The sequence below is a fragment of the Halichoeres trimaculatus genome, unplaced genomic scaffold (genome assembly GCF_033239565.1).
Source record: "Halichoeres trimaculatus isolate MK-OKI-2021-1 unplaced genomic scaffold, fHalTri1.1 fHalTri1_scaffold_7, whole genome shotgun sequence".
NCBI classification, from domain to species: Eukaryota; Metazoa; Chordata; class Actinopteri; order Labriformes; family Labridae; genus Halichoeres; species Halichoeres trimaculatus.
In genome coordinates, this window is record NW_027437185.1 from 13648279 (window position 1) to 13665457 (window position 17179).

Here is a 17179-nt window from a genome sequence, read left to right on the forward strand (position 1 = left end):
AACATGGTACCTTTAGATTTCACATGAACGTACGTGGTACCCAGTACTTTGGACAGAATCCAGTCGGTACCTATTAAAGTACCTAATTCAGTACCCATCCCTACTGGAGCTGAACTGTCAAAAAGAAAAAGGACAGAAAATCAGAAGAAAGTTCAACAGGAGAGTAATAGAAAAAACATGGATCTAACTGTCTGTGATAATGCTCATCCCCACAGTCAGCAGTTATTCTGCAGTGGTCTGTTCAAACTTGAGAGTCTATCAATAAAATGAAGAGTGAGGTTACGTTAGCTCTGCTTGGTGAGGGTGGAGTTGGTAGATGAGCGTTGGTAGGACATAACCAGGATTCGTTACACGTTACAGACACATCTCACAGCACTGGGCTGTGAGTAACACTAAATATAGCCAGCTTCTAACCCATGCTACAATCTGAGTTTACAAAGTCTGACTATTGTTCAAACAACAACAACGCTAAGTAACTACAAAAAATGCATTACCTCATTGCTTTAGCAAAAAGTTGTCTTTAACAAAGAAAAGTAGTGTTGAAAAAAAGACCCAATCTTTATCCATTTTTCAAAACAAACACGCCTAGGTTAGAGTCATGTCCTTATGACAGTGGGGATTGAGCAAGTGCTCATGGTAGAAGAGTCTTTATCCCAGACAAACACTAGCTTTTCAAGAAAGTCCTCATACCTCCTTTAACATAAAACCTCCCTGTATACCTAACATGTAGCACCAATTCTTACAAGATGTAACTTCCTCTAACAATAAATGTAGCTGTACAGTACAAATCTGAGCCACAATGTGACCTCCAGATTCTAAGCTGTTGGAGCCAGGTCAGTGCATTGGAAGTAAGAGGAACATGAAATTAGCATAAAGTTAGAGGACAGGCCTAAATAAAGGTCAGTGACATCAGTGCCTCTTAAGTCCTTTTAGAGCAGAAAACAGTTTCCTAATGGACTGGGAAAGGAAAATTAACAGAAAAGAGTTCTTGCAGAAAGTACTGGGTTGCAAAACACACATATACAGACTCCAAACACATCCCAAATGTGGTTCCAAAGGGAGATGGTGTTCCTTTTTAAGCTGAATTTCTGCTTCGGGAAACATTGGAAATCTAGTGAAGCTTGTCATGCATAATGTTGTGCAATAAGTAAGTTATTTTAGAAAGCCATGATATCTTTGGAGTAAGACTGCAGCTAAAATCAGATGTAGCAGAAGTCTTGTGCACTTTTACAAATTCACACTAACAAAAATATCATTGCTTATAGCCATTTGAATAACAGAAAACCTGATATGCCTATTATAAATCTTTGTTCCAATGGAAGAGATTATTTTGATAACTGAAGGATATTGTTCAAGAAGAATCACACTCCAAGATCCTTGATTTGGCTCAGAAAACATCCCCAGGACATCTGCTCTACTCCTAATAATTTGCACTGCATAACTTAATGCAAATGATCTTTCAAAATTGTGAAAAAAGGGACAAAAAAATTGACTTGTCAAATGTGCTCTGTGCCCGAACTCGTGCCTGAGCTGTGTTTACTCTGTACATGCAGGATAATGAAGCCACAAGCAACAAAAACAGAGAAATTCATCAAGATAAATGTCAGTGAAATATGAACTTTTCTCCAAACTACTGTAGGCGAGTCAATAACTCAATATGAAAGTCTGTTATAGTTCCTGCTCGTGTATAATCATGTGTGAGTGCACGAGCTCACAGGGAGCTCCAGTCCCACCTGTGCTTGACTCAAAACCTTTTCATCTCACACGTAAGTCTAATGACAGTTGTAGGGGTGAGTCAATATGTATTAACACAACACAGAACTGTAAATTGGTTGCCCTACACATTACCATCAAAGCTAAATTGCGGTCTGAGAATAGCTTCGGATGACCTCAAAACTCCCCGACAGGAAGCAGAAGCAGTGTGATGGCTCAGCCAACCAAAGAACAACATCATTATAATTTAATCAAAGTTAATCATATTTCTTCTGTTGCCCCATCAGCGCATGAATTACTAATATTGCAGGTCAGTTCTGATTTCAGACCTCCTCTTCAAACACTTTGTTGGATTTTTTAATAAAACAACAAGGACTTTAACTGAATTCAGCCTCCTCTGTGAGCAGTTTTAGTCATAACTGTTAAAGAAAATGAAGTTTGGTCTCTTCTCGCCATCTTGTCTCTAAACTACAAGCTGTTCAAAAGGGAACACAATCAATCTTCCACTCAGCCTCATGTATTAGTTACACAAATTTTGAGTTAAAAAATGAAGAAAACTCAATCTGCTTCTTCTCTCGCTGCGTCTTTCTCACTGTAACTCTTTTCTCTTTCTCCCTCCCTCCGGCACTTCTCCTCATCCCGTGGTGTCACAGTCCATATGGTGCGGCAACACTGTTGGTCTCCTGTGGCCACACTTCCCACGATGCATCTGTGGCTCTGGGCTTTCGAAGGAGCTGATAGGCTGAGAGGACTGTGATATCGACCAGCTATTGCCTGGTGTGAGGTCAGCTCGGTGCAGCAGTGGAGTGTGTCCGAACAGCACACACCACTAACTTCCAGGATTACATACGTTCCGCTAGTCAAACCTTCATTTTTATTACTTTCCTATTTAGCATCCTCATAGAAGTAAAGACGCGCTTCTGTTGTTTGCTTTTTGTAAAAGCTACGCGTTTTTCCCCCGTGTGTCCCATTTAACATTTTCTTCTTCAACAACCTGTCAGATTGATCCGTCTTTTACAGCTCAAAACCACACATTGGCAAACACGAAACCTTGACGTGAGCCTACCTTGTTTTCTGTTTCTAATGAAGGTGTGCCATTTAGAAAACACCATCACGGACTCTTCAGTGTGGTTATTTATTTATTTTTTGGGAGGTTATTTAACTGTTATTTTCTCTCCCCTGCATTGTTGTGCTGTATTACTCTGAGCTCTCTTCCTCTCCTGTCTGTGTCCATGCAGAGAAAACAGAGCTTAGCACAGATCAATCCCATTGAGCCTGACTCCTTTCACTAGCCAGGGATCAATAGCGCCTGTTTCATGTCCCTGTGCCATCTACACATTTGCACACACACACTCATACAAATGCACAAGCACACACACAGTTTAAAGACATGCCTATGAGAGCAGGCCCACCCCTATAGAGATGACCTATCGGCCTATCGGCTAACTCACTCACCGGGGGATACAGAAGTTCATTATGACAGGCTTGCCTTAGCTAAAGGTCTGCTTTGGTCCTCTGCTGCAAAGTGCAGCATTTACACCATCTGATTACATTAACAGCCTGCCACAGAGGCCACAGTAAACACACAGTATCTAAAAGTAGCATACAGCTGGAAAATGTTTACATTAGCAACAGAGTGACTGTTGAATGTGTGAAAGCAGATGTTGAAGTAATGAAGGAATCACAAAACAGGACTGGAAGGGCGAAAAAAGTGTTAAGCTATGCTCAGCTCACAGACCATATGTGCTGGACAGGAAAATCACTTGCCTACTGGAGCTGCACTGAGAGCAGATATAATTGGTAAAATCTGACAGGAAATTGCTACATCCTCGAGTTTCTAGTTTTTGCTTTTGGAATGCATTTGGCAGCCTTCATTATTCGTTGTATCTGGAGCATTTTTGAAAAAACGGAACCATATTACATCTAAAATAAACTATTTTTGGAAGCACATGCAGCACATCTTTCCTAGACTTCCAAATGCTGTAGCTCACCTTTTATACTCACTAACTTTCTAGAAAACATGCCAGTTTGGTGTTTTTTTGCAAATACTGACATGAAAAAGTTCATACCACTCTCAGGTTTATGACATCAGAGTTAGATTAGCTTTGCATAAAGACTGAGGCTGGAGGAAATGGGCCAACCAGTTAACATTTCACACCAATAGAGTCTAAAAAAACACACAACACCTTAAATTGTTGTTTTCTTTTGAAGAGTCAAAATGGAGGAGATAAAATGTGCCGGAAATTAGATTTAAGGGAGATTTTCAACTTAAATATCAGTCCACATAGCAAGAGGTACAGAGTCAGGGAAGGCTTTTAGCCTTCTGGACAATTACAATGTGTTGGTCTGAAGGTTTGGCCCCCAGTGTACAATCAGCTGTACACAGGCTACTTTCTGTAGCAGTAAATATCAGTGTATCATTTGATTATTCCATACATGTTTTAGAATCTAAAATCAGAAAATGGATAACGACTTGTTATTTCATTTCTCGTTTTTAAATCAAGAATCAGAAAACAATAACATTTGTTTTTGGTTTGTATCATTTTCGATGTGTCGTGACCGTCGTTGACTTTTTTTTCCTCAGGAAGGTCAGTCAGTCTCTACGGGGTGATTCCATTGATGGGTGAATCAAGCAGCATGATAGCTAACGTTTGACAGTTGTTAACATTTTTGTCAAGGATGGCGGACATGTAAGTGCTTTTTAAAGAGGGGAAGCTTGTCACGCTTAAGAGGCATCAGTTACATGACGTTTGAGCCTAAGGTTGTGTTGGATGCAGAAACATCTGACACTCATTGCAGAGCATCTCCGGACACCCATGTCCTGCAATGTCTCCGAAATGTCTGTGTGGGTTTTACCAGCTTCGAACAACTGCTTAATAACATCGCCGTATAGTTCTAGTGCGGCAATAGTGGACTATTAATATGTTGCTCACTGTATATTGCCTTCTCTATCTCTGTGAACAGGTTTTAAGATCTGCATGGTCAAAGACTGGCCTCCCTGAGAAAAAAAATCAAAAACTTCCTGGTCACAACACATCAAAATTGATATAAACCAAAAACTAATAAAACAAAAATTCCATGATAATTTCATTCTCTCATACTCCATTTTTAATTTTAAAAAATTAAATCAAAACAGCGAAAAATAGGCTGTTATTTGTTTTGTGATTTTTGATTTGAAAACGAGAAATGAAAAAGCTAATTGTTATCCGTTTTCCGATTTCAGGACTTTGAATCATGGGAGTGGTATTAATTTTTTCATGAAACCCTTCAAACAAACTAATATATTGCAAAAAAAACAAACCCTGAAAAAACAAAAATTTAGCCAATGAAGCTCAAGATTTACTCTTCTATAATTTTGCTGTTTTTCACTATTTTTCTTTCTGGTCCAGCACTCATGTGGTTGAAGGCTAAAACTACAATGAAGTACAGGCCTGAAGAAGATGTTTCATAAACCCACCTTGTCTGGAGTACTCATCCGCTTCGTGGTGAACCAAGTCCGTCACACAGCCACCATAATGCAGCCTCTGCTCGTGGTCGAAGGCCTTCAGCGTTTCGCTTGAGCTGTAGGACTTCTGTGTAGGCACACGGCACTCGTCTGCATCCAGGGAGGATGTGTTGTACTGGGAGTCTTTGGAGCAGCGGCCCCTGGTCAGGGAGCGGTGGCTACGATCCTTCAGATCCATGCTGGGGTTGGGTGGAGGTGGATAAAGGTGGAGAGATGCTGGGCCAGCAAGAGATGGATAGGGAGAAGGAAAAAGGAGGAGGAGGAGGAGGAAAGGGTGGTTGGGGGGAGATGGAGGGGCCTCCTAACGGGCCTCCGTAATGTCAGTCTCCACTTCAGTCACCTGGAAAACAGTGATAGAGAGAAGGAGAGAAGGAGAGAGTGGAGGAGACGGTGAAAGGTTGGTACAAAATTAATGGATGCACTGCTGTGACTCACTCTAGCTTTGCACTCCCCCGAGGATCTACAGAGAAAGTTAGGTAAGCGCGAGAGCGGGGTATGGACATTTGAGCAACAAGGCAAATATACAACACATTGGAGTATTGATGCAGGGTAAGTAAGGCTATTGTGAAGAGAAACAGAGCTGCTACTGCCGCGGTCCATGGAGACAAAGTCAAACATTGACTGAGCTGATGAAAAATAGTCAGCCAACATTTAAATCTATTACACAGAAGCAGAGAAAGCCTCACACATGTTATGGCTATCCCAAGCAGGTGTCAGCAGCACCTGAATTTAGCCACATGCTGAAAACATGGGTAACAAGACGGGGCAGAGTAGAAACAAAAGAGTACGTTGAAACACAAAAGTTAAAAACAACATCGAATGGTGGGAAAAAGAGACGCAGATTAAAAAAGCGGGAAAGAAATAAAAAGCAGCCGGATGCAACAGGAAGGATAGAAGAAGAGGAGAAATGACTTGAGGGCATTGCTAGTCTCTCCCTCATTATCAGAGTGAGAATGAATCCCGCTCCCATAGAGGCTGTAAGGGATAATCAAACACAGCCAGACGTACACACACACACATACACACACAGTCAGAAACACCCAGAAACAAACACGTATGCAGTAAAGCAGCTCCTGAGCTCTTAACTAGCCTTCATGCAGCCTGTAAAACAACTTGTATCACAGCTGAACATCTGCATCACGTCTTCACCTTTGCTGTGTTTAACGTCTGATCTGTCCAGTTTTATTACATCACAAATGGCCTGTTTTTAATCTATTCTAATGTTATACTCGTGGATGGAGATTATACATGATTATGATGCTAATACACCCTGATACTGGTGCAGCAGCCTTGAGCGGCGCATTACATTAGCAGCCAAAGATCAAAGTACAACAATACAACAACCAGCAGTAATTGACAGGAGTGCTTCAAGCAGCTGCCTGTATGGGATATTTATGGTAATAAATAGGTCAGACATGTTTCTATTGCTCTGGGCCGAGGAAAGTCTGGTCCACCCACTACATTACAACGTAGCATTGTGTTTTCATCAGAATATCTCTCAGTCTGGACAGACTGTCTTGATATCAGAGCAGGAGAGGGCTTTACAAAAGAACAGGCATCATTTGATTCAGACTATGTGATGCAACTAATTGCATCCAGGGACAGAGGGAGAATGGTAAGGAAGAAAAAGAGGGAGACGGATACAGAATGTGAGTCAATCTATTCAATGAGGGCTCATTTTAAAATGCTTAGAAGGTAGTATTGAAAAGTGCCCTGCTATGTCCATTGATTAACAGTAGGTATTAAGTCTCATAAAGAGCTCATTATGCTCCAGCATCCATCACACAGGCTATTAGGAGTTCAAGCTTAATGTGTTCCTACCTTGAATGGAGGGTGAGGAAACACAGAGGGATGCTGGCTCGGGAAATGTGGCGACATTCTGACTGGCATTATGCAAACGATGGGCAAACAAGGCTTTGTTAGTGTGTGCAGCTGTGAGAGTGTGTACCGTGTCACTACTGAGTGCATATGATGGAGGTTAGAGCTATTATTATGCTAAAGGACTAGTTTTAAATTTCGGAAATATGTTTATATGCTGTCTTTCTCAAATTTGAATAAAAAGTTTGACACGGTTCTCTTGCCGGTGCATTGAATACTGTGTGGAAAGAGGCTTTTAGAGGAGCTTAGCCTGGTATGAATCTCTATTTACAGTTTCCACATGATGAAATCTGTACTTGGGGTCTGGATTTTTAGCATGGGAAGTGATCTGCTCTTTGTTTGCTGTTTGCTAGTAGTCCAACTGGTATAGAGCAATTATACATCAGCAGATTTTGGTGTATGCGGGACAAAAAACAGTTTGGAGAGCAAAAGCAGGTAAAATTTACATTGCCCCATCTTGGTGAATCCGATAATGGCTTCATAACCTAAAACAGATATCTCCATTTCAGTACCAGAAATGACATGTTCTGGATCAAACCGTTCAATTTAAGAGTCAAATCTGTTTTGCAAAGGTCAATCTGACCTCTGATCTCAAAACAACTAGAAAGACAAACCTCACACAGTTTGTATTGTTACAGTTTTATCATGAAGTTGTGGTTCCAGGAAACTCAAAACAAGTTAATTGAATGAAGAACAGCGGTTACTTCTTCAGACTCAGACTGCTGAAATAAGTCAGAGGGAAGCTTCTTATACTTCCCTTATACAAACTGTCTACTGCTGAACTCAGACCTCCTTTAAACAGATAAAAAGTTTCCAGGAAATGGCAGACTTTACATCCCACACCAAAATTATGGCTCAGAAAAGGGAGCCATCCAACGTTAACCATTGACGTCCATTGAGTCATTATAAGTTGGGCAAACACATTGCATCGTCAACGAATTACGGACATTGATTGTTGCAGGGTTCCAGGGGCTGGCTTAGTAAAATAAAATAACTCTGCTATCAGCACTTTAAATTTAAACAAACCAAAATAAGAAGTGCTTCAAGTGCTTCTATAGAAGGTGAGCACCTAGATCTGTAACCAAAGAGGTCACAAAGACAAGCTCCTTTGCTGAAACAAGGCTCAAACTCATTTTAGCATCTAATGCCTGATAGTGGGAGGTAGAAAAAAAATCAAAAATCGATTTATCGGGAATTTCTGTTTGACAATGTCAAAATTGGGATTCTTTGTCAAAAAATCTATTTTAGTTTCTTCATTTCAGTCTTTGTTTATAACATGCATTAAGAAAAAAAGTTACCACTTTCCTCCAGCAGAGGATAAAATGTTTCTCTGACTCACAAGTTGTGCATTTTATAGAAAAATATGGCTCCTGATATAGACTGTAGACATTAGCATCACCATTTAACTTTCTCACATAATCTGGTGTTAAAAAAGCAAACTGAAAATGCAACAATCGTAAACATCAAAGAATCACAAATTCTCAATCTCAAATCCAATTGGCACCCCAAAAATCGTAATTAAATTGAATCGCGAGGCTAGCATATCAGCCCTACTGCCTGAGTCCCATACGTATGTGTACAGATTATACTTTTTCTATATGTCAAATCAAGAAGATGCTTTATCATAAAAGGACAACAGCTGGAAATATTGTCCACAGATGGAATCTGGAAATGATTTTAAAATGTTGAATAAGTTTAATGAAATACAACTCAATGCATAGACAATAACTTCAGCAACACTGGTGTTGAGTAAGACAGGAGAGGAGAGGATGGTGTGAATTGCCAATTTATGTGTCTGACTTTGGTTCTTTTCCCTTTTCAAAATGACAACAGCACTAAAAATTCCTAGAAAAAAACAAAAACAAACAAAAAAACTTCCTAGAACCTCAGACTCTTGGCTTTCAGTCTTTGCTAAGCTAGGCTAATCACCTCCAAAATTCGGCCCTTACTTAATGCACAGGCCACAAGATTAGTATCGATCTCCCAATCTAACTCTGAAGTGAATTTCCCAAAATGGTAAACAGTTCCTTTAGGATAAGCTTCAGTCTTTGCATGTTAATATTTATGCCTTTGGTTGCATAAATGAGAATATGCTGAAAACACAACACACATGTCAAGTAGAGCAGTGAAAGGTGAGTCTTGGTGATAGAAGCCCCACAGTAAGAGCTTGAACAGGGGCTTGTAGTCATAATGTCAGTTGAGAAAATGGGGATAGGACACAGACAGAGAGATAGATGGGGTAAACTGGAGACACAGAAGGGGGTCAATCACAAGAACTGGAACGCATATCAATCACATTCCACCCACGCAGGTGTTTTTCTCAAGGTCGCAGAAGCACACATCTTGCACGCACCAAACTTTTCCGTCTTAATTACTCTCGTGACAGAAGCCTAACCTCCCCTGATCATCACACTGAGACAGATTATCTCATTTATCCAACATTTAATGACTTATTTTGGGGCTGATAAAGATCACAGTTTCATAGTAAGCCACTAGTCTGGCCTACGACTGCATGCATAAACAAGCACTTCCAAAGACAAACAGATGCAAAAACTGTGCAAACAGCGTCACAAGCCTGCATGTAGCTTTGTTTTCTTGACAGGCGAGAGAAAGGGTGGCCAGGCGAAGGAGAGAAGAGACATGCGTGCGACCGTGAAGTGACCATGAAATCCAGGCAGAATGAGAAAAGTAATTGGAAGACGACAGGGAGGGTGGAGAATTCATTTTCGAAATTACAGAGGTGAAGTTTGGTGCAGATAATGGCCTTTTCTCTGCAAATAAGAGCCTTGGAAGAAAAAAAATGGAAAATGACACAATGTAAATCCACTGTAACTAGAAATCACACCCACTTAATAGAGGGCTAATGACATCAATGGATTAGCAAGCATCAAACGAGATAGTTTCCCATTCAACTTGATCAACCCCTGGAAGAACAGAGCCACAGAAAGAAGGAGGCACTTTAAACTGTGTTTACAGTTTCTCAGACAAGGCATTACAACTGATCCAGCTATTTTTAGACACAGCTTTTTACACTCTTAAATATCATGTGTAATCACCACTGGAGAGTTTTTTCTTTTTAATATATAATCAGGATCTTGTACTCTTAATCTGTCAGAATCACTACATCATTGACATATTCTATCACAATAAGATCTGTACAAATTAAAAACTGTTAACTACTTTCATTTAATCTGTCAAGCTCCAGTGGAAGCTCCTGATTCTTTTAGCTCAAGAAAAAAATGAAGGTGAAAAAAGTTACATGATCAAATTAACAGGCTACTGTGCATAAAAAGCAAGCAGCAGATCAGCAATAATTCAGCAGAAGATTCTTAAATGTGTTTGAGGTATAAATTGCCCCACGTATGATTTTGTTGCATCATGCATCAAATCTGAGTGGAGAAAGTCCCGCAGAGACAGCCAGCTCTGGGAGCACGCTTATCACAATCGATCAGCCCGGCTGTGCATATTATTTCAATGCATCTCTAATGGTTACGTGTACATTGGCTAGATACCCACAGACAATTAGCCGCATAGATTCCATCCAGCCGCCGGCCTCATTTATCAAACAAATAAGCACGGAGGCGGGGTGTGAGTGCTGCTGGAGTTGCTGTTTAGGCCCATCACACTGTGGGAGGCTTCCTGTCCAGATGACTCCTACTGATTCACACTAGGAGGAGGCTCAAGCACAGCATGTCCTCTGTATGAGCTACTTACTTCTACTGACCTTAGACTTACTCTCAACAAAATGGAGCTGGTGCAGTTTCAGCGTGTCAGTATGTTGAGCTTTATTTGTTTGTCGTTGTAGTTGAGTTATTTCCTCTTTAGTTTAGGAGAATACTTCAAGAATAAACGCCCTTTTTCCCATGAGGTCCTAAAGATATCTTTGCAATCCAAGGCAAGTTTTTGTTTGCTACAAAAAAAAGACAAAAAAAAAAGAAAAGAAAAGAAGCAACAAATGCTTTCAACTGAGACATGAGACAGGAAGGAGGTCATTAGTTTTTTGTGAACATTTGAATAATCCTCTCAAATTGTAATCGTATTACCTTGTTACAATTATCTGGTTCAAACATTCACTGCATCTACAGAGTTCTTCCTCCTTGTAGATACAGGAGGATTTTTTATGCTGTGGTTTTAATGTTTTCCTTTTCTGTGTTTGATCAGTCTTTTAAAAGAATCTCATTTCATTTGTGTAATCAACTTTTACTGCAGTCGGAACATTGACTATGGCCCCTATTTTGCATATAACTTCATAACGGTTTTCTTTTCTTTTTTCCACAAATCAAAGACTTTCCCTACTTGTTTTTTTTTCATGTTCAATGCTGTGTTTTTCCCGTCTGTATCCTTTCTTTTATCTTATCTTATGGTTGGATTAAAAGCGCCAGTAAAGCCGCCATTATCTGGCTCATTTAATTCAATTGTAACCAAACCAAAAGCAACAATCAGCCAACAAGACTGGTGGCTAAAAGCCTGATAAAACACAGCATGGAGCCTTTCCATCAGAAAATTCATCCACTCTTCCAACACTCTTTGTCAACAGGCGCTGAAGTTCTTCATTTGGTGTCTTTTTTTCCTCCCTCTCTCTTTTTTTAATTTGAAAGAGATTTGAATAGCAAAATAAGAGCCTATTGAGAACACAAGGCCCTGTTATCACAAAAGACAAAATTGTAGCTATAAAGCGTTTTGCTCAATTTTCTGCTGTTTTTGTGCCGCTGCTCAAATTAAGTTGTTTACACAGTTTGTTCACAAAGACAAAGAGAGGAAGACACAGAGTGACTGAGGGAGACAAAAGAGGAGACGGGGAGGGAGCGCAGTACAGAGAGGTTGTGTGAGAATAAAGAGGGAAAACAAACCGTTATATGAAACTTGTACTCAATTACACATCTCTGAAAACCTGCATGCATTTTCATTTATGGAAAAGCTTTCTGCTCAAATTCCAAATACGGCAAAGATTAAAATATGATCCATAAAGTTCATCAAAGCATCCAATTATGTATTATACTTTCCTTACAGCAGCTTATAGGAGCCTCTATCTTTAAGAGTAAATCCTTATTATCCTTACGATTAATTTTCTTTCTCCAGTGCAGCCTTTCTGTGGAAGCAGACTGAATCAATATAATCAGTTTTAATATACTATGGTAATTAATAGTTTTTTTTACTTTACAAAATATCTCATTATGTACAGTGTACTCTCTGTTTCACCGTATGGAGAACAACTTTGAGAGATATGGATGTGTGAAAATGTGTGTGCATGATTCCAGAGTGTTAGTGAGGCTTTTCATGGGAAAGGCTGAGCATCTTGATTACTTCTAGTTTGTGTGTGTGTGTGTGTGTGTGTGTGTGGATGTGGGTTGGTGAGGGTCTCATTCATGTATTAGCATATATAAATATTCTTGTATGAATTCCAACATGACCTCTATCATTCCCTCTCACACACACACAAATCAGCCTTGTATGAGCTTTGGCCTGGCCTCTGACTGAGAGGCTCCTCACTATGAAGAGTCATTAATCATGTCTTCGATCTCGGGTGTCATTGACAGTGCATGCACACATGCTGAGCCCCCGCCTGCCACACACACGCGTACACACATGGATGAGAAAATTTGACTTTAACACACAAGTACACAAACACAAAAAAAGGGAAGGCTGGGGCTGCCTGCATGACGCCAATCCAATTGGAAAGTGTGAACCGTTTTAGATCCAAGATGATGTGTGAGCCAACAGCTGAGGGGCGTGCAGGACAGGAAACATTTCATCACTTTCTACCTCACACCTCGCCCCATTACCTCCCAGACCTCTTTTAGCCAAAGAATAAATAATCACTGGCTTATTAAGTGTGATTAGTCCTGATCTCCACTAATTGTGCTACTATTTGTATTTATGTAAGTATAATTTGGCATGTTTTTGTCACAGATGTTAGGATATTAGAGAGCTTCCAATATCAATTTATTCTTCGTGACACAGATTTTGTCAAAAACACTTGAGTATTGGCTGATACTGAGTAGCCTCTGATACCAGAGTAGAAAGGAAATATATTACAGATTGTATCGTTTCTGAACCGCTGCGTGCTACCTGCTTAATATGGACAGGGTTGGCTGTGTAGTTTGACCTGGCTTGGGATCCTCACTCTGAATGCAAAGCCAAGAAACATCCTGAGATGTAAATAACAATGGCTACATTTACATGCAGTATGTATTTGGGTTAAGGTCAATATTTTGGTTTCTGAAACATTCAGAATAACCTGTTGAGCATAAGAAATCAATGCAATTCTTTGTTACATGGTACACCGATCAAAACAGTGACATACAACATCTTAATACACGTCATGACGCAAAGTGCGTAATCACCACTTCATCTTGATGTATCCATGGCAACAACAACAACAGCTGCACAGCAGACTTCCTGCACTCAAAAGACCAAGAGTCCTTGCGAACAGAACATGTGCAGAACACCAATTAATGTTCCTTTTGACAGGGATATCCCGATAGGCGTATACTTGACCAAATATTCAGGTCAGAAAGGGGGTACCCTAGGGCAGCAGTCCCCAACCTTTTTTGTGCCACGGACTGGTTTAGTGTCAGATAAAATTTTCACGGACCGGCTCTTCTTCTTTCTCCTCACTGGCTCTTTTAGCCTGTCCAAAGACACTTTTCAAAGATGTTTGGTTTTTTTTGTCCATTTTGCTAGCTTGGGGGTTTGGCGTCAAGAAAGAGTCACACCCCAATCAGACAGGTATGATGGAGAAAATCCAGTCATTTTTCAAAATAAAACATCATTCAGAATCAGACAATAAATAAAACTAAAATAAAGTTAAGTTGAGTATTTTTTGTGTACCAATTGGCCCACTGACCGGTACCGGTCCACTGCCCAGGGATTGGGGACCACTGCCCTAGGGGTGTTTTACAGATTTTTTAAAACCGGAATATGAGTGTATTACATTTTTTCAAAAGGGTTATTGATGTTTACATGGCCCTTGCGCACTCAGATTATTGCTAATATTCAGAATACGAAAGTGTTACTGATCGCATGTAAACACAGTCACTGTCCCTCTTTTTAAGCCATTCACAGTGGAATTGCTGTGTGTGTGGTGGGGAGTTAATTAAAACAAACATGAATATTACACATTAAACAGCTTACATTTGTGCTTAAACCTGTTCAAGTCCCCTTAAATTGTCTCTAAATATACAGAGTGCTAAACAAATTTATTTAATCATCTGTCAAATGAAAGGGAAAACCACCCAGCATCATGGAGTACTGAAACTCAAACTTTCTTTTACTGTGTCAGAAATTAATCAAGAATAACATAGAATCACTGAAACACATTTATTTTCTGTTCAGGAATGACAGTAAATGTAATGTGCAAATCAAAGAGTAATTATGTGCAATAACAGAAGCATAAAAAAGTATTATAACAATAAGAAATATGATAATTCGGGGCAGCAGAGTCAAATGCCTTACACTGGCTGGTGGTCTGATTAATTTGTTATACACTGGGTTTAAAAAATACAACCTTAAAATGTGGGGTACCATTAGGGATGTATTGATTCAGTCGTGGTTTTGGGTATTAGTCCAACACAGACTCAAAAAGCAAGATTGGATAATGGCAAGGAAGGACACGTCTATAGGATAGATCTATCTAACTCAGTTCTATGCTCTTCTTCTGTTTGCAACAACTGTGTGAGTGCTACATGACCGACATTGTCTGCATATTCGCTCTGAAAAACTAAAATAGTATCAAGAAAGATAGCAGATTGAAGGTATCTCATGCTTGCTTTGTAAACAACTTTGATGGAAACTTGCAATATGTGGATTACAATTAAATTGTCATTCCTTTGAAACTGGAGATCTACTCAACCCACATTTACACGTTTATATACACATAAAATAATGATACACTCAGTCTATATTTAGCTATACATAATTTTTTTAATTCATTTTTCATTTATGGTATCATAGTTAAATAATTCTCATTCCTGTCTTCAGATTATGAAATAGAGAATTTCAAATTAATTAGATCAGTAACAGTTTTGGCTGATACTAAAGCTGACACTAAAGGTTTCAGTGTTGGTGATGGTATTCAAAAGGTTTGATCCCTTGGAGCAATAAAACTTGTTGTTTGGCTGACTTAGACTGAGGTTATAGTTTTTGCTCGCTCAGCGCACTTGTTCGTCACCTGAAACCTGTCCTTCTTGAACACTCTAAAACTGTGATTACTGGAGCTGCCATTAGTTCCAACCTAAGCAATCTGACTGGAGGAGAGGCAGTCCATGAGTGCACTACAGCGCTGTAGCTTTCCACCTTTTGTTTCACCTTGCTTCATTTGGTGTCCTGAATCCAGTTAATTGAAATAACAGCAGACAGTGTTGGACAAGATGAGCAAAGCTGATACCTCTGGATAACAGAACAGACTTGATGTGGATGGCTGCATGATGAATTGAAACATACATGATACAGAGTAGGATTCTGGTCTTTGGCAACCATGGATACAAACAGCAGTGACTGCAAGAACATGTTACTGGTCCTAGGTGGACTGGTTAAATGTTGGTTTATACTTCTACAGCTGGATGCTGGCCACCGTGGCTGCTGCCTTGTGTCGATGTGACTGAATGACTGCAGCGCTCAACTTCAGTACATCACCTCCTTCATGTGACGTTTCTAAATAACTTAATGCTTGAGAATAAAAAACTTGTTAATATAGCAGTATAATGCTGCTTTGAGATGAGAACACAACTTTATCTTTGGGGAGATGATATATCACACCCTCTCATTTACTGAAGTATTTGCTGGTGAACTGCACTTTCAGTAGGGCCTAGCATTTTTTCTGGTATCAGAATAACACCAATTAATATTGTTGCTTAACTGCCATCCTCGTAATCACATGGTGCTCCTTGGTGTAGAAGCATTTGTTTTTTGCGTTCCCTCAGCTTTTTAAATGTCCCATAGCTTCAGCTTTGAATACAGCTATGCTGTGCAGCAGGCGCGCTGCTACCTCAGATGTTGGAGACCCTCATTAGCGAGTGAGCGCACAATAAGTCAGTTGTAGACTTTACAAATTAGGCTGCCTTTCATCTGCGCTGCCACAAAACAATAAGGTCACTTACAAAAATAAAACAAGATTTCTTCTCTGTAATTGAACCTAGTTCTTCTGGGTCGAGCCTCTGCATCTCAAACAGAACGGACACACAAAAAAAGCAAGTTTTGCTGCATTATTATTGAGTCAGTGTTGTACCAGGGACATTTTCTGTGGACAGATTTTGACTGTTTTCCTTTTTTCTTTCTGAGTTAATACTGAGTACTTGTTCTATGCATTGTTTGCGCTTTGCTGAGTGGTGCATTTAAATGAGGGAATGTCCCCAGTGAGCAGCCAGCCTGAATGCAGTAATTATGAAGTATTGTTGAGGTTACACAAGTGTATGGAATGAGGGTTTCATTTCCCGAACTTTGCATATGTGACTCAGAGTTTTTGTCCCAGCAGGGAAGGAGATGGATGAAAGTTTCCACATTGATCAGGAACTGTGAAGAGACATCATCCACCTTCCATCTTCTCCTCCGTGTCTCTCCCCCTCTCATCCTCTCATTTGTCAGGGTAGAGCAGAATAAAGGGGATGGGAGGGGGGGGGACAAAAACCACCCCGCTCTCTTCCTTGCTCTTGGTGCCTGTGTAATCTCCACACTGGGCTGCAGAGTGCCACAGAGCCTCTGTTTATTAGACTAATCCTTAAATCCACATTCTGCAGGCCTCGCAAACGCCTCGCAAAGCTCTAATCTGACTCAAAACAAAGGGATTAGAGACGACAAGGTCCCTCTCTCTGTCTCTCTGTGTCTGCCAGAGTGGGCTTGGGGTGGCGCACACGTGCTGAGAAACACGCTTGCACTGTTGCATGCTCTTGCCCGTCACACCCATATTTGCTAAAAGACTGATTGGTGCATGCAAACCCTCGCCTGCAAGCGCACATAGATACACACACTGTGCTTCCTGTGAACACAAGCTTGGCTGTGACAAGACAGGCAGTTAGAGCCAAGGTGCAAACAAACTGGGTAATTACACATAGCTCAAAAACTCAGGGGAGAAATGACGGACAAGAT

General features: G+C 40.2%; 1 protein-coding gene across 6 annotated transcripts in view; it reads right to left on the minus strand.

The window, feature by feature from the left end:
• The window catches only part of tenm2a (teneurin transmembrane protein 2a), a 272913-nt gene that overhangs the window by 197016 nt on the left and 58718 nt on the right, over nt 1-17179 (minus strand). For all 6 annotated transcript variants that reach the window (XM_074674856.1, XM_074674857.1, XM_074674854.1 and 3 more), the window contains one exon: nt 5171-5558. In XM_074674856.1, the coding sequence (XP_074530957.1) occupies nt 5171-5396 (226 nt within the window). In that variant the 5' untranslated portion in view covers nt 5397-5558. The remainder of the gene's footprint in view (nt 1-5170; nt 5559-17179) is intronic.